Source organism: Solanum lycopersicum, chromosome 7 (assembly GCF_036512215.1).
Source record: "Solanum lycopersicum chromosome 7, SLM_r2.1".
Lineage (NCBI taxonomy): Eukaryota > Viridiplantae > Streptophyta > Magnoliopsida > Solanales > Solanaceae > Solanum > Solanum lycopersicum.
In genome coordinates, this window is record NC_090806.1 from 52533881 (window position 1) to 52549619 (window position 15739).

Here is a 15739-nt window from a genome sequence, read left to right on the forward strand (position 1 = left end):
ACAAAAACTCACTACATGCTTTATATCTACCAGCAGACATACAAACCTACAACCATCGATAAGAGTTACTGACAGGGATATGCAATGGGGAAACAATCCTAATTTTGCATTTGAATCGGCTGAATCGAGGGGTCTCTTCGGAAAAGGACCAAGATTAACAAAACCCATACCAATTCTGTCGTTCAAAACCATGAACTTGCTGCACAATACCTTCTCAAATATCACGTCTAATTTCCCGCAACTTCAACTCCAATTCAACGAAAAAACTTCCCCTTTTTAAACGTGTTTGATTATGTTTTGATTATATTTTTTTGTGGGTTCTTCAAGTGTGAAGAACTTCAGTAATTTTTCTTCTTTAGTACTCTTATTTGGCAGAGAAAACGTGAAAGAGAAGTGGAGAGACGTGAGAGAGATGAGCGTGAGAGAGTAGTTTAGGATTAGGAGTTTTAGTTTGGGAATTAGTCAAACTAGAACTCCTTATTAATTTTAAAAAAGAAAAACTGATTTAATTAGCTTATTTAAATGACCATAAAGCCCTTAAAAATCTGATGATAAACCTCAAATTAAATACATTTAATTGAAGCTTCCATTAGGGTTCAAATCTGAGTGGAGTGACCACCGCGAACGGGTAATTTCGGGTTGACCCAAATCAAACCATCAATTTAATTAAATTAATTAACAAATTAATAAATTACTTAGGTTAATTACGATATCACCCTTGGCCTGGAAAAGACCATTTAACCCATAGACCCTCCAAACCTAAGATTTCCCTTTTTATGTCTGATAAAGACTCATTTGAGTGCATATTTGTATTCAAGATCCCTACACGGATGGACCCAACCTTTTCTAGCTCAACTAACTCTCCATGTTAGTTGTCTTGGCTGTAGCAAGGGTTCAGAGGTCTGATTCTACAGGCATTAATCCATCTGAACCCGTTCTAATTGTAAGAATTCTAGACACATTAAGCGTTACGTAGTATATCAATGATTAGGGTTGTTACATTATCCCCCCCCCCTTCGGAACATTCGTCCTTGAATGACACTACTAACTATCAAGAGTAATGCCAGTCAGATCATATCATAATTACTATCAACAAACAAACAATAACAACAAAGAACAGAGAAATAAGGAAACTTAGACTGAAGAGTAGGAAGACTAACCTCAGGAGCTGAAAACATGAGGGTAGCGGGATCCCATATCCCCTCGGCCTCCCACGTAGCACCCTCAACGAGATGATTCCTCCACAATGCCTTCAATGTGGCAATCTCCTTATTCCTTATCCACTTGAACTGTCTTTCTAAAATCTCAATACGTACCTCCTCATAGGACATGTCTTCATGGACCCCCAAACCTTCAATAGGTAGAATCAATGCTGGATCACCTAGGAACTTCTTTAAAATAAAGACATGAAAAAATATATGAGCAGAATATAGCTCCGTAGGCAATGTCAACTCATAGGCCATCTCACCCACACGCTGTAGGATCTTATATGGACCAACATCCCTCGAACTCAACTTCCCCTTCCTGCCAAACCTCATCACCCCTTTCATAGGTGATATCTTCAAATAGACCTGGTCAATAACATCAAACTCTAAGGGTCGTTTTCTGCTGTCTGCATAAGACTTTTGCCGAATTTAAGCAGTATCCAACTTGTCCCTAATCACCCTGACCTTCACTAAGGATTCATGAATGATCTGTAGACCCAAGATGGATGACTCTCCAACCTCAAACTAGAAAAGTGGATACCTACACCTTCTACCATACAACGCCAATGTTGTAGTGATAACTATTATTATTCGAGAAGTCTATCAAAAGCAGATGGTCGTCCCAACTACCCCTGAAATCAATCACACACGCCCTAAACATGTCTTCCAATTTCTGAATGGAACTCTCCACCTGCCCATCAGTATGAGGATGAAAGACAGTACTAAGTTTCACCTATGGGCCTAAGCTCTTCTAGAAGGATCTCCAGAAATATCAAGTGAACTGAGCTCCTCTATCATAAATTATAGACAAAGAATCATATGCATTCTCACAATCTCATCAATGTAGAGTCTCGCATAATCCTCAACTCTGTAAGTAGACTTCACATGGATAAAGTGAGCAGACATAGTCATCCTGTCCATAATAACCCATATAGAGTCATGTTGTCTCTTAGTCTTCGGAACACCAACCACGAAGTCCATATTAATGGCCAAGTCGGAACGTCAATAATCTGAGTAAGACCTCAAGGCTTAAGATGTTCTGCCTTAACCTGTTGACAATTATGACACTTGGCCACATATCTGCAATGTCCTTCTTTATGCCATCCCTCCAATAGATCTTCTTAAGATCATGATACATCTTGGTGGAACCTTGATGTATGTAACATCTTGAACCATGGGACTCCGCAATGACCTTATTCCGCAAATCATCCACATCTGGTACACACAGCCTGTCCTGTACCTAACTATTCCGTCACCTCCCAAAGTAAAGGACTCATTCATCTTTATAATCACTGAGTCCTTTAACCCCATCAAAACAGGATCAAGTTGCTTACCCTTCTTGACTTTACTCACAAAGGACGATTCACAACTAGGATTAACTTAAACACCCCCACTAGTAGAGTGAGCAAACTGCACACCCAGTCTGGCCAGTGTGTGTACATCATTCACCATCTCCTTTGTTCCATCCTCAATGTTTGCTGTACTTCCCATGCTCATCCTGCTAAAAACATCAGCTACAACATTAGCCTTACCTGAATGGTAGTGAACATTCATGTCATAGTGCTTCAACAACTCCAACCATCTCCGCTTACGTAGATTCAAGACTCTCTGTGTGAACACGTACTGGTGACTCTTGTGGTCTCTGAACACAATCCACATGCACTCCGTACAAGTAATGCCTCCATAATATATATACAAAGACCACAACTACCAACTCCAGGTCATGAGTGGGATAATTCTTCTCATGAACCTTGAGTTTTCTAGACTCATAAGCTATCACTTTACCACCCTGCGTAATAACACAACCCAAACCAACCCTACATGCATCAGAATAAATAGTGTAATTCTCACCACACTCAGACAAAGTAAGAACCGGGGCTGAAGTGTGTTTGTCCTTGAGATCCTGGAAACTGACTTCACAAGTGTCCGTCCATTGAAACTTGTCCTTCTTTGCCAAAATTGTCAGTGGGGCAGCAATGAAAGAAAATCAATTCACGAACCTGCGGTAGTAATAAGACAATCCCAAGAAGCTATGGATATCTATGGGAGCAAGAGTTTTTGGCTAGTTCTTATAAACCTTAGTCTTCCTAGGGTCCTTCTCCACACCCTTATCAGACACAACATGACCCAGGATGGTCAATGATCTAAGCTAGAATTCACACTTGGTGAATTTGGCATACATCTGATGTTGTCTAAGTACCTGCAAGGTTAGTCTCAAAACGTTCTTTGTGCTCTCCCTTGGTCTTACAGCAGATGAGAATTTCATGAATAAATACTATGATGAAAGATTCAAGGTATTCACGGAAGACCCAATTTATGAGATCCATAAATGGAGAAGGCGCATTCGTGATACCAAATGACATAACTAGGAACTCATAGTGACCGTAATGGGTAGGTAAAACATTCTTTATGATATCTCCATTTCGAACCCTGAGTTTATAGTACCCTGAACGATGATCAATCTTCGAGAAGAAACTAAACCCTTGGAGTTGGTCGAACAAGTAATCTATTTTGGAAAGTGGATGTTTATTCTTGATAGTGGCTTTGTTGAGCTGTCGATAATCGATACACATCCTAAGGGTTCCATATTTGTTTTTTAATAAACCACACTAAAGCACCCAAAGGCCATATACTCGGTTGAATAAAACCCTTATCAGTGAGATCTTTTAACACTAGCTTCAACTCTTTGAGTTTAATTGGACCCATTCTATAAGGACGAATTGAAATTGAGTTAGTATTGGTTTCTAAGTCGATACCAAATTCAATCTATCGAGGGGGAGGAGCTCCAGACAAATGATTAGTAAATACATATTGGAACTCATTCACTATAGGCAATGAGTCAATGGAAGGAATTTCATGATCATTAACACTTACAAGATGACACAATAACCCCTTGGACATCATTTTATTGGCCTTAAGGTTCGAAATCAAGGTATTAGATTGACTCGAATTATACCCCTCACTGACTAGCTCTTTTTCATTAGAGAAACAAAATGTCACAACCCTACTACGACAATCCATACAAGCATAAAAACTATGAACCCAGTCCATGACACGAATAACATCAAAATCATGCATTGGTAACTCAACCAAGTCTGCACATATAGTCTTACCACTTACAACTATTGGGCAATCCTTGTATACTCTATTAGTTCTTACATTTTTTCCTAAAGGTGTACTAACCACTATAGGATCATATAGAACTTCAGGCAATATCTCAAAAGTTAGAGCAAGTAAAGGATTTACAAAGGAAAGCGTAGACCCTGTATAAGGTAAAGCATAAACATAAATTTGGAATACTTTCAGCATACCTATGACCACATCAGCGAACTTCTCCTGCTCCTCCCTGCCCTTCATGGCGTAGAACCTGTTCCTCTTAAGATGCTTGACTGTTGGTACACCCTGTGAATTAGGAATAGAATGAGCATTACCTCGAGCCTAAACCCTGTTTTGTGGGTAGTTCTTAATCATGTGCCTGCTCTTACCGCAACCGAAGCATGCATTAGTGCACTATCTGCACTCTCCACTGTGAGCACATACACACTTAGTACAGTTCTTTAAGGGACACTGCATCTCACCTCCATTGCCCTTCTTTAAGGGACACTGCATCTCACCTTGTAACTGATCGAACAAATCATGAATTGGAGGAATGGGATACTTGTTATTAATAGTTACCTTATTCAGCTGCCTGTATTCTATGCACATACGAAAACTTTCATCTTTCTTCTACACAAATAAAACAGGAGCACCCCAAGGGGATGCACTCGGTCTAATAAAATCTTTACCAAACAACTCCGGAAGTTGGGCCTTTAACTCACTTAATTCAGTTGGAGCCATTCTATAAAGGGGAATGGAAATAGGGCGAGTACCCGACTCTAGATCAATATAAAAATCAATATCCCTATCTGGTGTCATACCAGGAAGGTCTACAGGAAACACATCCAGAAACTCATGGACTATCGAAACAAACTCAATCGAAAGTACTTTGGAAGTATCATCCCTGAGATATGCCAAGAAAGCTACACAATTCTTACTCACCATCCTCTTAGCGTGAAGAAAAAAGATAATATGAACTGGAGTGGAAATATATATGCCCTCCCACACTAGCGGATCTGTCCCAGGCTTGGCCAATGTCACAGTTTTAGCATTACAATCTAAGATTTAAAAATTTGGAGAAAGCCACGTCATACCTACAATTACATAAAAATCAACCATATCTAGAATAATCAAATCTACATAAGTATTTCTCCCCACAAAAGTCACAAGGAAAGACCTATACACCTTCTCAACTATCACAGACTCACCCACAAGAGTAGACACACGAATAGGCATGTCAAGCAAATCATAATATAAATCAAGACAAATAGAAAATGAGGAAGATACATATGAAAATGTGGATCCAGGATCAAATAAAAGCCATGCAATAACAGACCAAAAGAGTCCCTGTGATAACAGCATCAGATGTCTCTACCTCAGACCTCCCGGAGAAAGCATAACAATGGGCCCTATCACTTGTCTGTCCGTTGCCCCTACCAAGCTGTGCGACAGTAGTTCCAACCTGCCCGCCACCCCGACTGAACTGGTGACCACCGTTACCTTGGCCACCACGTCCTCAAGAATGGCGACCTCTACCCTGACCACCTCTACCCTGACAACCTCTAGTGTGACCACCTCTACCTATAACTACTGCGAATCGATTACTCTGTTTTGGACAATATTTCCTAATATGTCCAACCCCTCCACATCCATAACAATTCCTAGAGTCAATTAAAGGTCTCTGTGAAAATGACGAAGTCTAGAGATAACCTCCAAACTCAGAAAAAGGCTGACTGGTCTGTGACGGACCCCCCGCTGAAACCTGCAATGAAGACTGAATAGTACGGGCTTGGTAACTTCTGAACTGTGCCCTTTTGAGTAAGAATCACTAAACTCACCTCCCTTAAGGAACTTCTTAAATTTCGAGGCCATATTGAAGTCGTCTGGCTTCACCACCTATACCTCTATCACAAAATCAACCACTTCTCGAAGGATTTTGCTGCAGCAGCTACTTGTAAGGCTAGAAATTGGAAATCTGAACTCAATCCTTTCACAAAGCGGCGAATCCACTCTTGTGGGATGAAGCAAAGCTTAGTGGCATACTTGGATAGTGCAGGAAACTTGGCTTCATAAATAGCAACAGAAATCCTTCCTTGCTCTACGATTAGGAACTCATCTCTCCTTCTATCCCTCAAAGTACGGGTTATACACTTCTCCATAAATAAGCTATAAAATGATTAACAAGTGATAGGTGGTGCCCTTGCTGGTTGTCACTCAACATACGACCGCGACCACATTTACGTATCCCCCTTAAATCGATAGGTCACAAACTCACCACCGAATCGCTCTACTATGTCCATCTTATGTAGCAGCTCATGACAATAAACCAAAAAATCATAGGCATCTTCAGATTCAGCACCCTTGAAAACTGGAGGTTTCAAATTTAAGAACATAATGAAAAGTTCATGCTGATCACCTGTCATTATAGACCCTGTAGTCAATCGAGGAAACGTGCCTACTTCCAATGATGCATCCATGCGGGGAGCCTCAACAGTTGCATGTTGTACTCCCTGCACCTGAGGTGCTGGTGCAGAAAACACTTGAGGTGTCTGGACCTGTTCAGATAACCCGCTAAGATAAGTAAGAACCTGATTAATCATCTCTAGGGTAGGCTGGTGTGGTAATTCCTTATCCTGAACCTGCTTATTTTCCCCTTCCTCACCCTCTCTTACTACCTCATCAATCGGTGGAATAGTGACTGCTCTATTCCTAGTTGGATCAGGTGTTTGTCCTCTGCCTCTAGTGTGCGTCCTCCTACAACCCCTACCACGACATCTTGCCAATGCTCTTCCTCGAGTTACACCCTTAATGGTTGTCTTAGACGCACTCTGTCTAGCCGGTGTTTGTGTTGAAACAGTTGTTGCTCTAGTTCTAACCATCTGCAAAATTGAGTGGCAAGGTCAGATACCAATTTGTATCATCCAGATACCAATTGGATCCAAGTAATAGCACGAAATAAAGAATACAGTTTTCCTAAAGTTCTATAGCATCTCGAAGAAAAGTATAGGAGTCCCCATACCATTCCTCAAGACTCTACTAGACTTGTACTTGTGTGATGAGACCAACGAACCTAAAGATATGATACCAAGTTTGTCAAAACACAAAATGATTCGTTAGTGGCACCAACACTTACCTCCTTAGGTGCGCGAACTAACAGATCGAAACCCCAACATATGCGAATAGTTCAACTATAAATAATATAAATAATGCGGAAGCTCCAAAAGATTTTGAGCGACCAATTTAAATAAGTTTCTAAAGTTTAATATTTATCATCCCAAAATCTGATAGTCATCACGTCAAGGACATCAATTTTCAAATTATCAAGTTAAAGAGTGCTTAAGAAAACTAAAATAAGCAAAAAGATGGTCCATATCAAAAATTCAAAGAAATCAACACGTGAATGAGAGAATCCAGCATGAGCTTGAATTAATAGCTCACCCTGAACTCTGATGTGCTGGAGACTGGGTAGAGTTGAGGGCGAGTCGAAGTTGATGGTACACTTGTTGCACTCCACAAAATAATAGAGATGAAATACAAGCATGGGTTAGTACAAGGAGCACCTACTTATTAGGAATCATCGGCCAACTCAAAATAGTAACCAATATACATTGAATAATATCATAAAATCAACAACAATACTTGATAGGTGGCAAGAAACAAACACATGAACCATTGACAATACCATAATAGTTAAACCATCAATCACAATATCAAGCACACCTATGAGGACTCATGTTTCCACACAATACTCATTTGGAAAAAAGGTTCCTTGAGATTATGTATATTAAGTTACTTCGAGATTCCTTGCCATTAATGTTATTGTGTCGGAACGTGACACTGTGATCCCATAATATCATGTCGAAACGTGAAACTCCGATGCCATAATGTCGTGTCAGAACGTGACACTCTGATCCAATTATCTCATTGTTTTATTTCAGCAAGCCTTCTTTATTCAAGGCGTCATTTTAAAAGAGAGGGTTCAAGATTAGAAATTCAACACTCTCATAATTTTAGGCCAACCACAAACCACACTATCAAAACATACAACCACACAATCAAGTATTTAGAGTTTATCTAACAAATAGAAATAAATCATAACCTACCCCCACCGAAGAACCGGAGTCACGCAAGTTACTTTTACAATACTTTTCCTTTCCTCAATGCTTCTCAACCTTTCCAATCTATCAAATATATATTCATATTTGTAAGTTAACGAGTCTACAAACATCATATTACTCTATGTCTCGCCTAGACCCAAAATTCATCTAACTTTATATATATATTTCCTAAAATTCGAACCTAATAGTAAGTCTTAATTCCTCCACTTAGTACAATTTTAATAGTAATCATATAATATAATACACCAAATATTTGATTACCTATCTCAATATATCAAACTTTGATTTCTTTTATCTTTAACAACCTGTTAAGTCGGTTCAAGTAGTAGAATCATTTTTGATAAATACTGACTGGGTCGACGGATCACGCGACGGACCGTCATGGTCACGATGGACCGTGATGGACTCCGTCGTCCCACACTTGTGTAATTTCTTCTGCTGCTCTCCTCATTACCCTCGATGACAGGTAGGACAAACCGTCATAGGCACGACGGTCCGTCGAGCTTCTTCGTTCCAAAACACTTCAACTCTGAAATCTGGGTACTATGATCGACTCTCTGAACTTCACAACGGAATTGCAGGACGGACCGTCATAGATACGATGGACCGTCACAAGCTGTGTAACCTCACTATCGATATTAACTCTCTAAACGTTGTGACGGACCTGCAGGACGGACCATTGTTGATACGACAGACCGTCACAAGCTGTGTAACCCCGACTTGGTCAGACTTCCGCTAAAAGTTTAAATGGGTATTTTGGACTATTCATTATTATAATTATTAAATTAGTGGGGTAAGTTTAATAATTTATTTACTTGGGGGTTAAAAAAAGATAATAAGGAAATAAATAGTTGGTTACTTTTATCATAAGGGATTATATGATAATTAGGGTAAAAGAAAAAGAATCTGGAAAAGAAAAATAAAAAGAACAGAGAGGGAGAACGAGCGAAAAAGAGAGAACGAAGAGGACAGCAAAGGCATTGGGGAAGTAGCTTGCTTGATCACGATTCTTCGGTGGAGGTAGGTTATGGTTTATTTCTTTGTGATAGATAAACTCTAAATAGCGATTGATATTTATTGGGTAGTATTTTAAAGTCTTCTATATTCTTGATTGTGTGTTTATATGTTGTGATTATGTAATTGTGGTGGATTAGGATGATGAGACTGTTGAATCTTCAATCTTAAATCCTCTCTATTAAGATGATGCCTTGACATAAAGAAGACTTGATAAAAATAAAATAATGAGATAAATGGATGGGAGTGTCACGTTCCAACACGGTAATATTGGATCGGAGTGTCACGTTCCAACATGGTAATAATGGATCGGAGTGTCACATTCTGACACGGTATTCTTGGATCGGAGTGTCAAGTTCTGACACGGTAATATTAGATCGGATTGTCACGTTTCGACACGGTAGTATATGGGAACGGAGTGTCACGTTCCGACACGATAATAATAAAGAGAATGAATCTTGAATTATAGTAATATAGTTAAATTCGAAAAACCTTTTTCCAAATGAGTATGGTTTGGAGGCTTGAGTCCTCATAGGTGTGCTTGGTGTTGTTGCCAATGGTTCTTGTACTTGTTGTTTGTCACCTGTTAAGTATTCTGGTTGATTTTATATTATTATTCAGTATATATTGTTTTATATTTTGAGTTGGTCGATGATACCTACTGAGTACGTGTTCCTTTTACTAACCCCTACTTGTAATTTTCTTCTTTGTTAATTGTGGAGTGCAGCAAGCGTGGCATCGATTTCGACTCATCCTCAGATCTAGCCAGTGTTCAGCACATCAGAATTCAAGGTGAGCTATTATTCCTAGCTCGTGCTGGATTCTCTCCTTCACGTCTTGATGTCTTCAAGTTCGGACATAGATGTTCTTCGTGTGATGACTTCCAGATTTTGGGAATAATAAGTATTAAACTTATGAAGTTTATTTAATTGATTTCATTAATGAGTTTTGGATCTTCCGCATTATTTTTTTTACTATTTATAAATGTTTTACTGGTAAATGTTGGAGTTTAGATTTGTTGGTTCGTTCACCTAGGAGAATAAGTGTGGGTGCCACTCGCGACTTATTTTTGGTCGTGACAAACTTGGTATCACAGTGAGGGTTTCGTTGGTCTCATCACACAAGAATGAGTCTAGTAGAGTCTTGAGGAACGATAGGGGGACGCCCTTACTTTTCTTTAAGAGGCTATAGGACTTTAGGAAAATTCCATTCTTTCATTCTTTCGTGCTACTACTTGGATCCAATTGCTATCTAGTTGATACAAATTGGTATCTGACATCCTCACTCTATTTCACAAATGGTTAGAACTAGAGCAACAACTGTGCCGACACCAACACCGGAAAGACAGGGTGCGTCTGAGCCAACCATTGGGGTTGTAGCTCGAGGAGGAGCAGTGGACAGAGGTCGTGGTAGAGGTCGCAGGAGGACGTCCTCTAGAGGTATAGGACAAACACCTGGTCGAGCATGTAATAGGGCGGTGACTCCTCCACCGACTGATGAGGTAGTAAGAGAGGGTGAGGAAGGGGAAAATGAGCAGGTGCAAGATGAGGAATTACCACCCCAGCCTACCGCAGAGATGATTAATCAGGTTCTTACTTATCTTAGCGGGATATCTGATCAAGGCCAAACACCTCCAGTGTTTTTTGCACCAGCACCTCAAGTTCCGGGAGTACAACATGCAGCTGTTGTGGCTCCCCGCATGGATGCATCATTGGAAGTAGGCACGTTTCCTCGATTGACTACACGGTCTATAATGATGAGTGATCAGCATGAACTTTTCACTAAATTCTTAAAGCTGAAACCTCCTGTCTACAAGGGTGCTGAATCTGAGGATGCCTATGATTTTCTTGGTTATTATCATGAGCTGCTACATAAGATGGACATAGTAGAACGATTCGGTGTTGAGTTTGTGACTTATCAGTTTCAGGGGAATGCCAAAATGTGTTGGCGGTCGTATGTTGAGTGTCAACTAGCACAGGCACCACCTATTACTTGGGCATCATTCTCTAGCTTATTTATGTAGAAGTAAATAACCTGGACTTTGAGGGACAAGAGGAGAGATGAGTTCCTAAGCCAAGAGCAAGGCAGGATGTCTTTTACTGCTTATGAGACTAAATTTCGTGCACTATCAAGGTATGCTACCCAACTTTGCTTAAGTCGACAAGAGCGAATTCATTATTTTGTAAAAGGATTGAGGTCAGATTTGCAGATCCCAGCCTTACAGGTAGTTGCTGCAGCAAAATCCTTTCAGGAAGTGGTCGATTTTGTGATAGAGGTGGAAAGGGTGAAGCCAGATGACTTCACCAGGGCGTCGACATCTTAGAAGTTCCGTAAAGGAGGTGAGTTTAGTGGTTCTTACTCCATAGGGCAGAGTTCAAGATGTTACCCAGCCCGACCTATTCAGTCTTCACTGCAGGCTGTCGCTGGGGGTCCATCGCAGACAAGTCAACATTTTTCTGAGTTTGGTGGTTGTCCCCAGACTTCGTCATTCTCACAGAGACCTATTCTTGACTCTAGAAATTGTTATGGATGTGGAGAGATCGGACATATTAGGAGGTATTGTCCAAAACAGAGTTACAGACCCCCAATAGTTAGAGGTAGAGGTGGTCATGGGAGAGGCCGCCATTCTGGAGGACGTGGTGGCCAAGGTAATGGTGGTCATCAAATCAGCCGGGGTGGCGGGAAAGATGTAGCTACTGCGGCACAACATGGTAGGGGCAATGGGCAGACAGGTGATAAGGCCCATTGATATGCTTTCCCCGGGTGGTCTGAAGTAGAGACATCTGATGCTGTTATCACAGGTAATCTTTTGGTCTATGATTGCATGGCTTCTGTATTATTTGATCTTGGATCTACATTTTCATATGTATCTTCCTCCTTTGCTACTGGTCTTGATTTATATTTTGATTTGCTTGACATGCCTATTCGTGTCTCTACTCCTGTTGGTGAGTCTGTGATAGTTGAGAAGGTGTATAGGTCTTTTCTTGTGACTTTTGTGGGGAGCAATACTCATGTAGATTTGATTATTTAAGAGATGGTTGATTTCGATGTAATTCTGGGCATGACTTGTCTTTCACCAAATTTTGCAATCTTAGATTGTAATGCTAAAACTGTGAAATTGGCCAAGCCTAGGACAGATCCGCTAGTGTGGGAGGGTGACTATATTTCCACTCCAGTTCATATCATCTCTTTTCTTCGTGCTAAGACGATGGTTAGTAAGGGTTGTTTAGCTTTCATGGCACATCTCAGGGATGATACTTCCCAAGTACCTTCGATTAAGTCTGTCTCGATTGTCCATGAGTTTATGGATGTGTTTCCTGTAGACCTTCCTGGTATGCCACCAGATAGGGATATATATTTTTGTCTTGATCTGGAGTCGGGTACTCGCCCCATTTCCATACCCGCTTATAGAATGGCTCCAACTGAGATAATGGAGTTAAAGGCCTAACTTTAGAAGTTGTTAGGTAAAGGCTTTATTAGACCAAGTGCATCCCCTTGGGTGCTCCTATTTTATTTGTGAAGAAGAAGGATGGAAGTTTTCGGATGTGCATAGACTACAGGAATCTGAAGAAGGTGACTATTAAGAACAAGTATCCTATTCCTCGCATTGATGATTTGTTCGATCAGTTACAAGGTGCTTGTACCTTCCCAAAAATTGACTTGTGATCTGGTTATCATTAATTGAAAATATGGGCAGCAGATGTGCCCAAGACTGCTTTTCGAACCAGGTATGGGAATTATGAATTCTTAGTAATGTTTTTTGGGCTTACGAATGCCCCTACTACTTTCATGAGCCTGATGAACGGGATTTTTAAGCCTTATCTACACCTCTTTATTATAGTATTTATTGATGATATACTGATATAATCAAAGAGCAGGAAAGAACATGAGGACCATTTGAGAATTGTATTGGAGTTATTAAGAGGGAAAAGGCTTTATGCAAAATTATCCAAGTGTGAGTTTAGGCTAGATTCAGTGTCCTTCTTGGGGCACGTGGTTTCTAAGGATGGAGTGATGGTGGATCCATCTAAGATTAAAGCAGTGAAGAGTTGGGTAAGACCTACTAATGTTACAGAGATAAGGAGCTTTGTTGGTTTAGCTAGCTACTACCGTCGATTTGTCAAGGGATTTTCTTCTGTTGCTTCCCAATTCACAAATTGGACTAAGCAGAATGTTCCATTTGTATGGTCGGACGAATGTGAAGAAAGCTTCCAGACCCTCAAGACCTTGTTGACTACTACACCAATTCTTACCTTGCCAGTGGAAGGTAATAATTTCATGGTTTACTGTGATGCATCTTATTCTGGTTTGGGTGCAGTGCTAATGCAGGAGAGGAATGTAATTGCTTATGCTTCGAGGCAATTAAAAGTGCATGAACGTAACTATCCGACCCAAGATTTGGAGTTGGCTGCAGTTGTGTTTGCATTAAAGCATTGGAGACATTATCTATATGGGGTCATGTGTGAAGTCTATACAGATCATCATAGTTTACAGTATGTATTTACTCAGAAAGATTTGAATTTGAGGTAGAGGAGGTGGATGCAACTACTAAAGGACTATGATATTACTATTTTGTATCACCCAGGAAAAGCTAAGGTTGTGGCAGATGATTTAAGTAGAAAAGCAGGGAGCATGGGAAGACTAGCCCACTTACAGGTTTCTAGGCGCCCATTGGCTAGAGAGGTTCAGACTCTGGCTAATGACTTTATGAGGGTGGAAGTACTAAAGAAGGGAGGATTTTTGGCCTGTGTGGAGGCAAGATCTTCTTTTCTTGACAGGATTATGGGAAAATAGTTTACTGATGCGAAGCTGAGCCGAATTCGGGATATGGTATTACGAGGAGAGGCTAAAGAGGAAATAATTGATGAGGAAGGCGTTTTGAGAATTAAGGGAAGGGTATGTGTGCCCCGTGTTGATAATTTGATTCACACTATTCTTACAGAGGCTCATAGTTCAAGGTATTCTATACATCCTGGTGCAACTAAGATGTATCGTGACCTAAAGCAACATTTTGTGTGGAGTAGAATGAAGCGTGACATTTTTTATTTTGTTTCCCAATGCCCAAATTGTCTGCAGGTAAAGTATGAACACGAGAGGCCCGGAGGAACACTTCAGAAAATGCCCATTCCTGAATGGAAATGGGAAAGAATTGCAATTGATTTTGTGGTTGGTCTTCCAAAGAGATTCGGTAAGTTTGATTCTATTTGGGTAATTGTTGACAGATTAACTAAGTCTGCTCACTTCATTCCGGTCAAGGTGACTTACAATGCAGAGAAGTTAGCCAAACTCTATATCTCATAAATTGTTCGATTGCATGGAGTTACACTTTCCATCATATCAGATAGAGGTATGCAATTTACTTCTATGTTTTGGAGAACAATGCATGCTGAATTAGGTACTAGGTTGGATCTTAGTACTGCATTTCACCATCAGACCGATGGTCAGTCTGAGCGAACGATTCAGGTGTTGGAGGATATGCTTCGTGCATGTGTGATAGAATTTGGTGGTCAGTGGGACAACTTCTTACCCTTAGCAGAGTTTTCATACAATAATAGCTATCACTCAAGTATTGATATGGCCCCACTTGAGGCACTATATGGGAGGAGATGTAGGTATCCCATTGGTTTGTTTGATGTATTTGAGGGTAGACCATGGGTTACCGATATCTTGAGGGAATCGTTATATAAAGTAAAATTCATTCAAGAGAAGCTTCTAGCAGCTCAGAACAGGCAGAAAGAATATGCAGATCGAAAGGTTAGGGACTTTGATTTTATGGAGGGTGAACAAGTCTTGCTGAAGGTTTCGCCCATGAAGGGGGTGATGCGGCTTGGGAAGCGAGGTAAGCATAGTCCGAGGTATATTAGTCCATTTGAAGTTCTGAAGCGTGTGGGGGAGGTTGCTTATGGACTGGCATTGACTCCAGGACTCTCAGGATTGCACCTGGTATTTCATGTGTCTATGCTGAAAAAATACAATGGGGATGAAAACTACATTATTCGTTGGGATTCAGTTCTTCTTGATGAGAATTTGTCATATGAGGAGGAGCCTGTTGCTATTTTAGATAGAGAGGTTCGCAAGTTGTGAGCAAAGGATATTGCATCTATCAAGGTTCAGTGGAAGAATCGGCCAGTTGAAGAGTCCACTTGGGAGAATGAGGCTGATATGCAAGAAAGATATCCACATCTCTTTACAGATTCAGGTACTCTTTCTCGCCCTTGTTTTTCTTTTTGTGATCGTTCGAGGACGAACGATGGGTAAATTGGTATCTATTGTAACAAGCTTTTTAGCTGGTTCGAGCAGTAGAAT

At 40.4% G+C, this 15739-nt stretch overlaps 2 protein-coding genes across 2 annotated transcripts; one reads left to right on the top strand and one right to left on the bottom strand.

Annotated features, from left to right (window-relative positions):
• Positions 1 to 1067: 1067 nt before the first annotated feature.
• On the bottom strand, positions 1068 to 5246 carry LOC138337496 (uncharacterized). Its single transcript, XM_069287410.1, has 9 exons — positions 4991 to 5246; positions 4784 to 4900; positions 4691 to 4731; positions 4517 to 4607; positions 4319 to 4468; positions 2617 to 2737; positions 2037 to 2118; positions 1836 to 1896; positions 1068 to 1612 (listed from the first exon to the last, which is right to left on the bottom strand). Exons 1-9 carry the CDS (start codon positions 5244 to 5246, stop codon positions 1068 to 1070), a joined length of 1464 nt encoding a protein of 487 aa, XP_069143511.1.
• A 9761-nt stretch (positions 5247 to 15007) lies between these two features.
• Positions 15008 to 15517, top strand: LOC138337497 (uncharacterized). The gene has a single exon (XM_069287411.1). It carries the CDS (start codon positions 15008 to 15010, stop codon positions 15515 to 15517), a length of 510 nt encoding a protein of 169 aa, XP_069143512.1.
• Positions 15518 to 15739: the final 222 nt, after the last annotated feature.